The sequence below is a fragment of the Alexandromys fortis genome, unplaced genomic scaffold (assembly GCF_014885135.2).
Source record: "Alexandromys fortis isolate MF-2015 unplaced genomic scaffold, M_Fortis_MF-2015_v1.1 scaffold_39, whole genome shotgun sequence".
Classification (NCBI taxonomy): domain Eukaryota; kingdom Metazoa; phylum Chordata; class Mammalia; order Rodentia; family Cricetidae; genus Alexandromys; species Alexandromys fortis.
In genome coordinates this window covers 2430303-2444628 of record NW_026067918.1, presented here as the reverse complement: position 1 = coordinate 2444628, position 14326 = coordinate 2430303, and the positions used below count along the sequence as shown (strand labels likewise).

Genomic DNA, 14326 nt, shown 5'->3' with positions numbered 1-14326 from the left:
TCCTTTGTGCTGATCTTCCACTTTGCAGTTACGTATGCAAAGATGGGTAAGAAGTGTTTTTTGGTTGTGAGCCTAGCCTTTAAGGGCTGTGCCATCTTACAATGAGATTTCCCAGGTGATGTGGTTCAAATTTTTAAATGTAATTAAAAAAACGACAAGACTCAGCCTTCCTAATCTGCAAATCTAAAACTTGAAACAGACACAGCTTTAAACGTTTTCAGTGCTGCATGGTGCTGTGAGTGGGAAGTTCAGCATGTGCCACCTGCTTCCTGTGCAAAATATTAACGTATAAATTAATGTATAAAGTTACATCCAGGCTACATGGATAATGTGCATATGAAGCATAAATGAATTTCTCTTAAGGGGCCTTGTATGTTAAAATATTTCAAAATCTGAAACACCTAAGCATTTTTGGATAAGGGATATTTAACTTTCACCGAGAGTTAATTTTGTTTATAAAGTAACATTTCATATTAAGTTTTATTCAGCCTTTTATTAGAGTTTGGAAAAATAAATTTATTTTTTGGGTGTTCTAAATACTATTTTTTTCCTTTTTATAGTTGCATGCTGCCATTAGTCACCAGGTTGACCCGGAATTCCTTGGTTTAGGTCTGGGCAGTGTGCTCCTGAATAGCCTGAAGCAGACTGTGGTGACCCTGGCCAGCAGTGCTGGGGTTCTGAGCACCGTGCAATCCGCTGCCCAGGCTGTGCTGCAGAGTGGCTGGTCTGTGCTGCTGCCCACAGCTGAGGAGAGGGCCAGGGCACTCTCGGCGCTGTTACCCTGCACCGGTGAGCTCTCGCGAGGGGCAGAGTTGGGCAGTGAGTGACAGAAAGAAATGGAGAGGGGAGGACAGGACATGGCTGCTCCTGGGTGAGATGGAGGAGAAGGCTCATTGTAGACTTGTGGGAGAGCACAGCCAGAGGCAGACTCACCCTGGAGTCCTGAGCGGACAAGACCCTAAGCCCTGTGAGGATATGGGGGTAGGGTGGGAAAGGACAGGGATGGAGGGGAACCAGGTTCATCAGCCAGGGAGCCAAAGGTAACCAGAATGGTCAGATTATTTAGGGAAGAGCAGCCCAGCCTCCTGGCCTGTGGTGTTCAGAGTAGGGGTGGAGGGTATGTAAGACAGGAGGACCCTATAAAAGATAGGGGCAGAGTCTCTTTGATGTATTAAATAGGCACCTCAGCCATTTGTCCCAGGAGTGGAGACTTAACAGAGAGGAGATGGCACTTACTCAATTTGGCAAAAACAAACAGCAAACTAAATAAAATCAAAACCTTCTTTGTTCAGTTTCAGGCAATGAAGTGAGCATAAGTCCAGGCCGTCGATTCATGATCGATCTTTTAGTTGGCAGCTTGATGGCAGACGGAGGGTTAGAGTCTGCTTTAAATGCAGCCATTACTGCAGAAATCCAGGTATGGCCCTAGGCGTGCATAGGTGCTGATTGTGGAGGTGAGATTGAAAACTGTATACTTGTGCATATGTAGAAATCATGACCATAATCATTGAAGAATCCCAAATTCAAAGCTTTTAGTTACATATAAATTTTTAAAATGTAAACCTTTTGGTTTTACTAATGTAAAAGTGATTGAAGTATTATTTGTGATAAAATGATCCCATCCTAAATGTGCACTTCAGAGAATGTGATAGATACTGCCATCACATAGATCACATGTCCCTTTGCGATCTTGCTCCTCTGCCTCTAGATTTGAGTGTCACATAAGTGGAATTAGATGGCAGGTACTGGTACCTCTTCTTTCGCCTCAGCTGATGGTTTCTGTATTCATCCACATTATTGTGCTACTACTTTGTTTTTATTATTGAGAATTATGTCATAGTTTTTATTATTGAAAAGCACTCCGTTGAGTGGTTGTAACCCTGTTTACTTAATTTCCTGTTGAAGGATGTTTGGTTGTTTCTGGTTTTAAGTGCACTGTGGTCATTTGGATCATTAAGTTCAGTAAGGATCAGGTGAGAAAGTAAGTGCTAATCCTTTGAGACTATGTTTTCCCAGTCACTCAATGCTTTGGGGTAGCATCTGTTGAGTTCTAGGCTGCATATGCGCTCATTTTCCCCAGAGAGGAAATTGCCCTCACATTTGAACCAGCTGTGTGCGAGTTGCAGCTTTTTCCTGACCTTGAAACAGACAGACTGTGCTGTATGAATCAGCTCACACTCGGTGTTTGTTAGACCTGGTAGCAAAGGTTTCAGTGACTCGGGGCTGGAGAGATGACTGGGCAGTAAGAGTCCTGGCTGCTGCTCCCCCAGAGGACCTCAGTTTGATTCCTAGCATTCACATGATGGCTCAGTCATTTGACTCAAGTTCTAGTGCATCTGATGCTATCTGCTGGCCACTGCTGTCACTCAGCACACATATTGCCCAGACACACATGCAGGCAAAACCCTCACACACATTAAAACAAACAGAAAGAAAGAAGTATTGCATTCACTTTACAGTGACTGAAGCACCAGACTGATGAACAGGTGGTCTAATGGATGCCTCAGGAGAATAATATATTTAAAACTGTAGCAAGTAAGAGGTGGGTTTTCTGGACACGCAGGCAGGTGTTGGTCATGTTCATCAGCGTCTGAAGCTAGGGCTGCTGTGTTGCTCATGAGGTCGCTGCTCACCAGTGTGCGCTTTATGAATTATAGGATATAGAAGCCAAAAAAGAAGCGCAGAAGGAAAAAGAAATTGATGAACAAGAAGCCAATGCCTCAACGTTCCATAGAAATAGGACTCCTCTGGATAAAGACCTAATTAATACTGGGATCTATGAATCGTCTGGCAAGCAGTGTTTGCCTCTGGTTCAACTCATCCAGCAGCTTCTTAGGTAAGCAGCATTAACTGTGTTATTTTTGTAAGAGTTTCTGTTTGAAATACTCACGTACTGACATTAACTCTGGAGCATCAGGAGTGTTTGGCTGTTGAGGACTTACCCTGAAGAGTAAGTACCCAGTGTGGACCGTAGAGTGCAGAGGGGGTGCTGAAGCACAGGGAAGACGAGAGAGCCGGAAGAGATCCAGCACACTTTGTAAGGCTGACGGAACAGCAGGAGTGTCAGCAAACAGTAATATTCTTATCCTGTTAATAAGCAGGGAACTGCAAATTACAGCACTTATGGAAAGTTTACTGTTTAAAACCTCATTGTACTATTACAAGATTCTGTCAAACATTGTTTTATGTAGATGCAAAATAATATATTTGTTACTTATAAGACAACTTTTAAGAGGTGAATTCCCCCCCCCAAGACATAATGTATGAAATTCTCAAAGAATACATAAAAGCATTATTATTTAAAAAGAGGTAGAGCCTACAGTACGCTCTTGATGTTTTCTGATGTGCAGAGGTTTCCAGGCTGGTCTTTTGGGGACCACGGTAGGTGTTGGTAGCTTACATGTATTCCTGCCTGGGGCTGCTGGAGTAGATCTGGTTTAGTGGCAGCCCTGGAATCAGGCCTGAGTTTATCTCTTGTCTTTCTGTTACCCTTCATTAACCTGTTCCTTTCTGTTTTCTGTACACTTGGAGCAGGGACTATCGTTACTTGGCAAGTATCCCATCTGGTATTCCCTGCCCTCTATCAACAGATTCATGCTGACCTCAGTTGCCCCTTGCTTGTGTAAATAATGTCCCCTTTTTACCCTCCCAGAATTCAGTGAGCTCTGTTGCAGGATTTAGGTCTAGCAGCATGGTTTTGCTGCCCCTCTCTAGCTATTTCTACCTTTGATCCTTTGTATGTGGTCGTAGAACAGGAACCTCCTCTACTTTATAGATGTGGCAGAATCTCATGACTTCCTTCCTTTTCATGCTGGGGGCTCAAGGCACAGTGCACAGTTAGGCCTGTAGCTGCTGCTCCTTGTTGTGGTGTGTGGGTATCTGTTATTCTAAGCAGGGCAGTTTATACTCAGTTCAGTATCTCTCCTGTGCCCTCTGCCCAGAGGACCCCTGTGCCACACCTCAGTGCCTCCGTGAGCAGACATGGCAGAGGCAGTGTAGTGATGTGGTGATCCTGACTTTTAGAACAAACGACGTTTGTATTCGAAGTACCACTCTGGAAAATAATAGAATAGTTTTTTGCTTTCAGAGGTTTTTATTAGGAATTTTCCTTTTTGAACAAGATCTTCTCTTATTTTGTATCACTGTTTGATGTTCTGTAGGAGCAAATTTGTAAACCAAGGACTTTGTTAGATCTTTGGCATCTGCTCAGTTTGGAATGAGGGTGTGCTTGGTGCAGATCCGCTTCACACATTTGGGGTGGGTAATTTACGTGTGCTCTGTGCTTCTGATAACTAGTTCATGTCACGTTCTTTGCTTGCTTTTTGTTAGAAATGTTTAGTTTTTCACTCTCTCTCCCTTTTTTAGAAACATTGCCTCTCAGACTGTAGCCAGACTGAAGGACGTTGCTCGCCGCATCTCGTCGTGCCTGGACTCTGAGCAGCATAGCTGTGAGCGGTCTGCCTCCCTGGACCTGTTGCTGCGCTTCCAGCGCTTGCTCGTCAGTAAGCTCTACCCAGGAGAGAACACTGCTCAGAGTGCAGATGCTTCCAGTAAGGTTTTTAAAAGCATGAAATTGACTTACACATTTGGAGCTTTTAAATTTTGATTTTTTTTTTTTTTGGTTTTAATCTGCCCATTCTGTATATCCAAATATAGTTCTTGTACTGTATTAAGTGCACCAATTTTGGAAGCTACATTTTTAATCTACTATTTATTTATTAATCTATTTATATTAACAGCTTTAAAAATATATTTATAAAAGTTTATTTTGTGTATATCAATCTTTTGCCTTCATGTATGTGTGCAACACATGTATGCTTGGTGCTCACAGAGGTCAAAAGAGAGCATCAGATTCATTGGAGCTGGAGTTCTGGATGGTTGTAAATTGTAAGAATAACAATTACTCCTAATCACTGAGCCATCTCGCCAGCAGTGGATGCACTATTATTTTACTGAATTATATAAACATTTAAATTCTTAAGATTATCAGGGATGTAATCTCTTTAGTTAACGTGATATAAAAGAGTCAGAGGCTGAGGGTAAATATGTTCTTGTTTGGGAAGACAGGTAAACAGTCTCTTCTTGGGAGTGGAATAGGAGAACAATTCTGTCATCAGAGTAAATTTTTAGTAGTGAAAATGCAATTTTCTAAATCTTGCTTTCAGGTCCTGAGCTAATGGGTGTTGGTTCCTTGCTGAAAAAGTACACAGCTCTCCTGTGCACACACATTGGAGATATACTGCCTGTGGCTGCCAGCATCGCTTCCACCAGCTGGCAGCACTTCGCAGAGGTCGCCTGCGTAATGGAAGGGGACTTCACAGGTGCTTCTCCTGCTTTACTTACTTTATCTGTTCACCTTCCTTGTACTTTGACTTCCGTTAACTCGTGTTGTCTTAGGAGACTGGCGAAAGCTATGATGTAGCCCCTGCTGAAAAAACTTTCTGTGTTCACTCTTTATTTTCTGATCCCCTTTCTTTTTCCTTCCCTCTGTCCCTCTCCCGTTTTGTTAAGTAAGCTGGTAATGCAGTCTTAAAATACAAACAGAAATGTAATGAGGTGAATGGCTAGTATTTAATTTCATTTTTACTGCATAAAAATTAATAGCTGCTTTCAGCGTCTTGTACTAATTTTATGAGATTATTAGAGCATTATTTTTCAGGACTTCTTTCATATGGTAAAAATATTGCCAAGCATATACTTTTTAAAGTAAATCATCCACCGGTAAAATAGGTCTGTGTTTCGAAAAATATTTTTGTCACCTACAGGGTTCAATCTTTACAACTCTACTGCTCTCTTTAAGAAAACAGTATTGTAGTCAGGCAGTGTGGCACATGTCTTTAATCCCAGCACTCAGGAGGCAGAGGTAGGCGCATCTCTACATTCGACGCCAACCTGGTCTACAGAGGGAATTCCAGGACAGCTAGGGTTACAGAGAGAAACCCTATCTCAAAAGTCTCCCCCCAAAAAGAAGAAAAAATATGCTAGTGAACGAGTATCTTTATTCTGTGACTTAGAACTTAAATGTAAAGCAAGGTTTTAATTCTGTTTTATTTGTGTCATTGAACTCAGGGCCTGTACATGCTAGGCATGCCTACAGCCCCAGCCCACACTCCAAAAACCTTACTGTTTTTCTCTAAATGTAGGTGTACTCCTTCCAGAGCTGGTGGTCTCTATAGTGCTTTTGCTCAGTAAAAATGCTAGTCTCATGCAAGAGGCTGGAGCTATCCCTCTGCTCGGAGGTCTCCTGGAGCACCTGGATCGTTTCAACCACTTGGCACCAGGAAAGGAGCGGGACGATCATGAAGAATTGGCCTGGCCTGGAATAATGGGTATGCCCTCTTCACTTGAAGCATGTGCGCTGAGGAAAGTGTTCTTTCTGTCTATGTCACCCAGGAGTTCCTGTCTAAAGACAACTTGAAAAAGGACATCTAATTACTGCCATTTTCACCAATGGCCATATGAGTGGGGATAGAATATAATCCAAATAAGAAAAGAATTAGGTTATACTCGAGAGAGGTTTTTCTTTTGGTAGTTAAATTCTGATTTTTAGAAACACTTTGCAGGCCCTCCCCAGGCGGTATTCCAGAAGTTACTAGTAAGGTGATTGGGTCTAGCGCCCTCCCCGGGTGGTATTTCCAGAAGTTACTGTTAGGTGACTAGGTATAGCGCAGCCCTGGAAACAGCCCAGGAGACCGCCTGATCACTCATGCTGTGTGACACAGTGAACAAGGAGGTTTGCACTCAGCTGAATCTGCACTCACTGTCTGTAGGGTGTAGCAGTTGGAGCAGACCTTTGAGTGCCCCAGGTTTTGAGCTGCGGGATTTCTGAAGCTGAGGCTAAGTCTCTGTGCTCTATGTGACTGGTGTCCTGGGCTCGGAATTAGCTAGAGCTGTGGTTCTTCTTTCATGGAAACTCTTGCTGGTTCCCCTCCTTTTTTCCATACTCATCTTTACACCACAAGCTTAGGCCAGAGTGACAGAAGCCTAAAGAAAAGTTTTACATTTTTAGAAATTTTATTTTTAAGTGCAGTTGATACTTATTTCAGTCCCATTTATCTGTTTTTATTTCAGAGTGAGCTAAGTGTTGCTCATTTTGTTTTCTCTGCTAAATTTGATTAAGGGCATTGAATTTGATCAATATTTTACTTGTTTCAAGTCTTTTTCTTGTCACTGTTGTTTGTGTGTACACGTTGGTTGTGACGTTGAGTGGTGATCATGCGAGTGGCCATAGCATGAATTCTCCAAGGACAGCTTTGTGCGGTCAGGCCTCTCTTTCCATGCTTATGTGGCTGCTGAGGATTGAAGTCAGGTGTCCGGCTTGTGTGGCAATTGCCCTTACCCCCTGAGCCATGCCACATGTGACTTAACACTAGGGTGTTTAAAAAAGTGATATGGAAGTCTATTATTTTATAAGCTTCCCAAACACATATATAATGCTCCTCCCTGTAACTGGGTTGCCAGATAAAAAACCAAGTACCACATGTGGGAAGCTTTCTCTCAAGCTGTTACTTGGAGAAATCCCAGAGACTCCTCCAAAATGATACAGGCTATGGCTGTTTCTCTTGGTTGTCTGCAGGAACTTGATGGTAAGACTGTTGTTCGGGATGCTACACACCTTGGGTACAGGGTGCGGAGAAATCAAGCTGGCACTGGTCAAGAAGCTGCTACCTTTCGTAGTACCTGAAGACATGTAGACATAAAGTTGGGGTGGGGGTAGAGTCTTTAACAGTCTTAATGTAGTGATGAACAATTATTGTGGCAAGATTAAGCCATTGGGTGTAAAAATGGCAGAGACGTTACAGGAGTAACAGTTGTTGGCTAGGTTTAAGGCCTGCTCACTTTGCCAAATTTTCTTCCATATTAATGTTGTAAAAGTTTTATTGTATCAGTAGCTACTATCGCTCTGTTGACAGATGTTTGGTTTCTGTTTTCCAGAGTCGTTTTTCACTGGTCAGAGCTGTAGAAATAATGAAGAAGTCACCCTGATACGCAAAGCTGACTTGGAGAACCACAATAAGGATGGCGGCTTCTGGACTGTAATTGATGGAAAAGTGTATGATATAAAGGACTTCCAAACGCAGTCATTAACAGGAAATAGTATACTTGGTAAGGGCTCACTCTATTCCATAGTTAGAAACCGCCTGTGTTCATTTAAGTAGAGTCCTCAGCTTACAGATGAATTCTTAAATATATCTCCAGGTATAACAGAATTAAACAAAGTGTATCTGTGACGTTGGTCTTCACAACAAATTTGTGCTCAAGTTGAAGAATTTCCCATTATCATGCTTTTGTTGTTGTTTTTTATTTTATTTTTTTGAGAGACAAGGTTTCTCTGTGTAGCCATTGCGGTCTTGAAACTCTGTAGACCAGGCTGCCGGTCTGGCCTTGAACTTAGATATTTGTCTGCTTCTGCCTACCAGATCAAAGGCCAGTACCGCCATGCCCAGCTGCCATGACCCCTTTTTTTGGGAAGGGGTTGTTTTTTGAGAGAGTTTATTTGTATAACAGCTCTGGCTGTTCTGGAACTTGCTTTGTAGATTAGGCTGGCATTTTTATTTTCTAGTACTTTTTAGAACTTGTCCTAAGTTCTGAGTTGGCCTGTGAGAGTAGCAGGTTCTTCCATGCCAGCAGCTCACTTTGGAGTTGAACCAGACTTACTTCCTGCCTGCTGTGTATCTATTAGAACTGTCTGGTCAAATTGCATTGAACTCATGCTGCTGCTTTCCTTTTTGTTTTAGCTCAGTTTGCAGGGGAAGATCCAGTGGTGGCTTTGGAAGCGGCTTTGCAGTTTGAAGACACACAGGAATCTATGCATGCGTTCTGTGTTGGCCAGTATTTGGAGGTGAGCCTGTGTGCCTGCTTTAATATGCAGGGTTGTGAGGAGAGGCTCCCTCTGTATTTCCTGTTATGCAATGACTTTTTACCTTGTTATACTAATATTTCGACATAAGTGATTATGTTGGTTTACATGATATTTTGGGATGAGTTTATGTTTTGTATGTTAAGGTTTATTATATGTAAGTCTTGAAAAGTTCACATTATGTCAGAAATAGAGAAATGTTCCACTTAAAAAAAGACATTAAGCTTTGGCTTTATAGTTGGTCAACTTACATAAAAATTTAGAATGGTTTACTGTCCTAGAGAAAAGTGAAAGAAGTGTAATTTAAGAAAGAAATGCATCTTTATGAATATTGGAGTTTATATATTTGGACTAACCTTCCAGATATTAGGAAGTAACAGAAGTCAGCAAATGAGGCTTAAGGCATTTTCTGGAGGGAAAATGAACTTCGTGCATTGTTGGGGTGACTGGAAAGTTTACTTGTACAGCACATTACTTTATTGTTAACCCTGAATTACTGATTTCCTGCCCACGAGGGCCAAGGCTCACTGTCCTGCTAAGACATGCTGCGTGTCCACTGTTCTCCATTTCACTGTCTCTGTGCGGTCAAGTGAGTCACTGTACTTTCTGGAAACATTATGTACAAGTCATTTGAAATACCTATTGGGTTCTTCAGGGGAATATCCTAGTTCAGCCATTTAACAAAGCTTCTCCTCTTTCATGCCCTAGAGCTGTTGTTTATTTTCTCTGTGTGCTCCAGGCTCTACTGTGAACTCACTGCAGGAGGTGGTAACAAGTGCCCTTGGCACCTTCTTGTTCTCTTGGCAGTAGCTCTTACACTCACAAGCCCCTGGTCTTTTTGGTGTTGTATTTAATAAACTTTGTTTTCTCAACTGACAATTTTTTTTCAGCCTGACCAAGAAGTTGTTACCATACCAGATCTGGGAAGTCTGTCTTCACCTCTGATTGACACAGAGAGAAACCTGGGCCTGCTTCTTGGATTACATGCTTCCTATTTAGCAATGAGCACACCGCTGTCTCCTGTGGAGATTGAATGCGCCAGTAAGAGCGATTTTACTTTTGTTAACCAGATCTATGTGCCGCACTCAGGTACATATAGGGAAGGGCACTGTCAAAGAGGTCAGAGACCTTGGCTGCTTGCCAGACAGGATGACCTCCAAGCCACTAAGCTGCCTGTGGAGTGAGTGGACTGTGCTGTTAGCCTTCCTCCCTGAGACTTGTACTAGTGGAGGATGAGTTCCACATAGGTCAGCAGAGGAGGAACTAGAATGGAAGGCACTGTGCCCCCGGACAGGTGGGGCCCAACCCAGTGCCAGGTCAGAAGCTTGTCTTTGGGAGGTAACCGGCACTTGCCCATGTTTTCCATAGAGCAAAGTGATTAGGATCAGCTCAGCTCTGTGGTTTAGAAGAATTGATGTAGCTATTTGTGAAAGTTCCCGAGTACTTCAAATCTAAGTATCCAGTAAGAACACTGAATATATCCCTAAGTCCTCAACAAAAACCTGTAGCGATATGCATGCCAGCCATTTTCTAGTGGGGTTTCCTCCACTGAGGCGTAAGCAGCTATAAATATCCCTAATCACCACAACAAAAGGTATATCCCGTTAGAGCTGCCGGACCCATGTTTCAAATGCGGAACACACAGCTCTCTCCTTTCCAGCCCATTGCTTTCCCATCTCTAAGCTGTTTCCTTTAAACAGATGTGGGTTGTTTGTTAAAATATTGTCTTGTTTCTTTAGTTTTGTGAACAGTTCAGATTGTTCAGGCATGCTGCTTTCTTGTCTGCATGCTCAGCATCTCTGTCTGATTGCAGAACTCAGAATGCTCTGCTCTCCCTCCTCCTCCTCTAGTATAGTGCTGATCTTCCACCTCCGTGCCCCTGATAGGCCTCTGCTGCCCTCCCTCTTGGAGTAAGGGGAGCATCTGCTGGTTTCCCGTGTGAATGTGTGTATGTGAGTCTTTAGGTGCTGTATTAATTTTTTTTTGCTTCCGTCAGAAATAGCTTGACTGGCAGGTGCATTTGGCTGCATGACTCATCCACCCGTGATGGATGAGATCACGTGATAATACAGAAAGCCAGAATGTGATTTAAGAGTGAAGTTCATGCTTTTGTAGCAGTTGTTCTCTAGAGCTAATCAGGGCTCTGTAGGCACGAATCTATTCTCTCACGGGCACAGCCACAGTGAGCTGCCGCTGAGGACCCCCTCCTGGGCCCCATGAAATCTACTCTTCCACAGGTACAGCCATGGTGTCCTGCCTCTGAGAACCCCCTCCTGGGCCCCATACTGTAACATTGAAATGTTGGGGACCAAGCTCCCAATGTAAGAATCCATTGGGAAAAATATCTCCAAACCAGTACTTGTGAAGCCTGCACAGTTCTGTTGTGCATTTTAGTTCTGTTCCCGTCGCTCTGATAAAACACCTTGACACACAACAGCTTTAAAGGGAGAAAGAGTGTGCTTGACTTACAGTTGCAGGTCAACAGGCCATCATTGTGAGAAAGTCAAGACAGGAACTTGAAGCAGCTAATCCTGTGCACAGTTGAAAGCAGAGAGAAAATAAATACATGCATGCTTGCTGCTCCGCTCCCCGTCTCCACTTTACACAGTCCAGGACCTAAATCCCGAGAATAGTGTCCCTCAGCTTAGATGCAGTCAAGGCAATCTTCCATAAAAGTGCGTAGGGCCCATCTGAGTACCAGGCTTTTTGGGGGGAGGGGGGGTCACTAACCAGCTCCCAAATCTTGACATGGAGACTTATTACTAGTTTTGGATGCTTGGCTAGCTTTCTGGCTAGGTCTTTTAACTTAAATTAACCTGTTTATCTATCTTTTGCCTCAAGCTTTTTACTTTTCTTTCTTCTGTACATCTTATTTTCACTGCTTCTCATGTATAGCTGGTGACTGCCTAGCTTCTTGCCCTGGGTGTCTCCTTTGTTCTATCCTCCTGTTTCTCTCTTTCCTCCTTCCCTCCCAAGCCTAGATTTCTCTTCCTATTGATTCTCTCTGCCTGTCAGCCCTGCCTGTTCTTTCTCCTGCCTAGCTATTGAACATTCAACTCTTTATTAATCCAATCTGGTGCCTTAGGCAGGCAAGGTGAAACAAATGTAACACATCTTTACATAATTAAACAAATGGAGCATAATCTAAAATAATACACCTTTACACAGTTAAAGTCATACTCTGCAGCAAAAAAGTGTAACACTTCTTTGCCTAGTTAAAATAATACTTTACAACACATCTGATCTAGACAATCCCTTACAGATAGCCTTCTCAAGTGATTCTGCATTATGTTAAATAGACAATTTAAACTAATCATCACACCATAGCTAAGGTCATAAAGTTCTGTTACTTTTTTTCACATAAGTAGTGTAGGGAGTTTAAGTATGTTAGCAAGAGTGATGCTGAATGTCCTTTTTGAAACTGGGTATTCCGTTTAGGATTGTATGTGTGTGTGTGTGTGTGTTTATTTCTCTTTAATGAATACTTATGCATTTTCTAGAGTGGCTACAGTCATCGATTTTCTCTGGGGGTCTACAGACCAGCCAGATTCACTACAACTACAATGAAGAGAAAGACGAGGATCACTGTAGCTCTCCTGGGGGCACACCCATCAGTAAGTCCCGACTGTGTTCTCACAGATGGGCTCTGGGGGATCATTCTCAGGCCTTCCTGCAAGCCATCGCTGACAACAACATCCAGGACCACAATGTGAAGGTGCGTTTGATACTCTGACTCAGCATTCTGTAATTTTCAAGTAGCACAGCATTGCTTGTTATTTGAGATTTGGTTTGGAGGTGATAATTACTTGTTTCCATACCTGTGGCAAAAAGCTGGGTCAATGCTATGGTATGTTGGGGTTTGTGAAGATTTATTCGTGACTCTGAGGTTACCTCTGGCTCTTCCTGCAGGACTTTCTCTGTCAAATCGAAAGGTACTGTAGACAGTGCCACTTGACCACACCAATCACATTTCCTCCTGAGCATCCTGTGGAGGAGGTTGGCCGTCTACTATTGTGCTGCCTCCTGAAACATGAAGATTTAGGTACAGAGCTAAGAACCTGTATGTTTTCACTACATTGTAGACCTTTCAAATGATGTGCAGTTTATATTAATTCCTACCTTGCCCGTTCCAAAAATGTCTCTTACAGGTCACGTGGCATTATCTTTAGTTCATGTAGGAGCGCTTGGCATTGAGCAAGTGAAGCACAGAACACTGCCTAAATCTGTGGTGGATGTTTGTCGAGTTGTCTACCAGGCAAAATGCTCACTCATTAAGGTGAGCGGATTCTAATCTTTTTCCGTGCTGGGTAAACAGTTGCAACACATTTGTTGTTAATCAGTTTCCCTGTTTAACTTCACAGACTCATCAAGAACAGGGCCGTTCTTACAAGGAGGTGTGTGCTCCTGTCATCGAACGTTTGAGATTTCTCTTCAATGAATTGAGGCCTGCTGTTTGTAGTGACCTCTCTATAATGTCTAAGTTTAAGCTGTTAGGCTCATTACCCCGTTGGAGGAGGATAGCTCAGAAGATCATTAGAGAAAGAAGGAAAAAGAGAGGTAATGATGTCAGTGTCAGGATGTATCGTTACCGTGTGTTCTTCTTTCCTGCCTTTGCTGAGTCTGACTTCGGAGGGACATTGTGGGATGTAAACATCAGGATGTATTCCTACCTTGGCTGAGTCTATGACTTCAGAGAGACGTTGTGTGTGATAGTGGGCATTGCCTGTGGCATTTTCATGTTTTGTGATAGTATTTATGCATATTTGTGATTGAATACTGAAGTCCTGATTAGTAAGTTGATAATGAAAGAACTTTAAAAAATTTATACTATCATCCTGGTAATGAAATATATTGGAACATTTTATTTTGCCTTTTTTTGTGAGAACAATGTTTTGTTGTTTTGAAGTACTGAGTAAGATAATTTCCTCTATCTTTGGGTGATATACTCTAAGACCTTCAGTGGGTGCTCAAAACTGCAGGTAGTACCAAGCACAACAAATTGGTAAATAAAGCAGAATAATTACAGCAATTGAATATAGTGGGCTTCCCTGGATATAGTCATTCATTCCTCAAAGACTCAAGACAAATAAATTCAAATATTTTTGGACCACAGTTGCGCACAGGTACTGACACTATGGAAACGTTTATAGCCAAATCTCAGGCCTGTGTCAAAACTCAGTTGCTTCTTATTTCTGGACCCTGAACTGCTTGTTGTGGGTGTCTAGATGTACTGTGTGATGTTTGAAGCTTTTCCGTCCTCTCCCCGGTCCATTTGCTTTTTTTCCCTTTTCTCTTTCCTCCTCTTCCTCCTTCCAGTTTCTTCCTGTTTCCCTTCTACCTGCCTTTCTTCCTACTAATGTTTCCCTTTTCTTCCCTTGCCCTTCTTTTTCCTTTCCCCTCTCCTCTCCTCTCCTCTCCTCTCCTCTCCTCTCCTCTCCTCTCCCCTCCCCTCCCCTCCCCTCCCCT

The 14326-nt window shown here is 42.7% G+C and overlaps 1 protein-coding gene across 1 annotated transcript in view; it reads left to right on the top strand.

Annotated features, from left to right (window-relative positions):
- The window catches only part of Herc2 (HECT and RLD domain containing E3 ubiquitin protein ligase 2), a 145747-nt gene that overhangs the window by 36740 nt on the left and 94681 nt on the right, over positions 1-14326 (top strand). Inside the window, exons 18-30 of the mRNA XM_050140027.1 lie at positions 561-789; positions 1293-1417; positions 2658-2836; positions 4366-4550; positions 5166-5321; positions 6144-6329; positions 7936-8106; positions 8739-8842; positions 9751-9901; positions 12361-12575; positions 12770-12902; positions 13009-13136; positions 13222-13417. Coding sequence (XP_049995984.1) covers positions 561-789; positions 1293-1417; positions 2658-2836; positions 4366-4550; positions 5166-5321; positions 6144-6329; positions 7936-8106; positions 8739-8842; positions 9751-9901; positions 12361-12575; positions 12770-12902; positions 13009-13136; positions 13222-13417 — 2158 coding nt within the window. The remainder of the gene's footprint in view (positions 1-560; positions 790-1292; positions 1418-2657; positions 2837-4365; positions 4551-5165; positions 5322-6143; positions 6330-7935; positions 8107-8738; positions 8843-9750; positions 9902-12360; positions 12576-12769; positions 12903-13008; positions 13137-13221; positions 13418-14326) is intronic.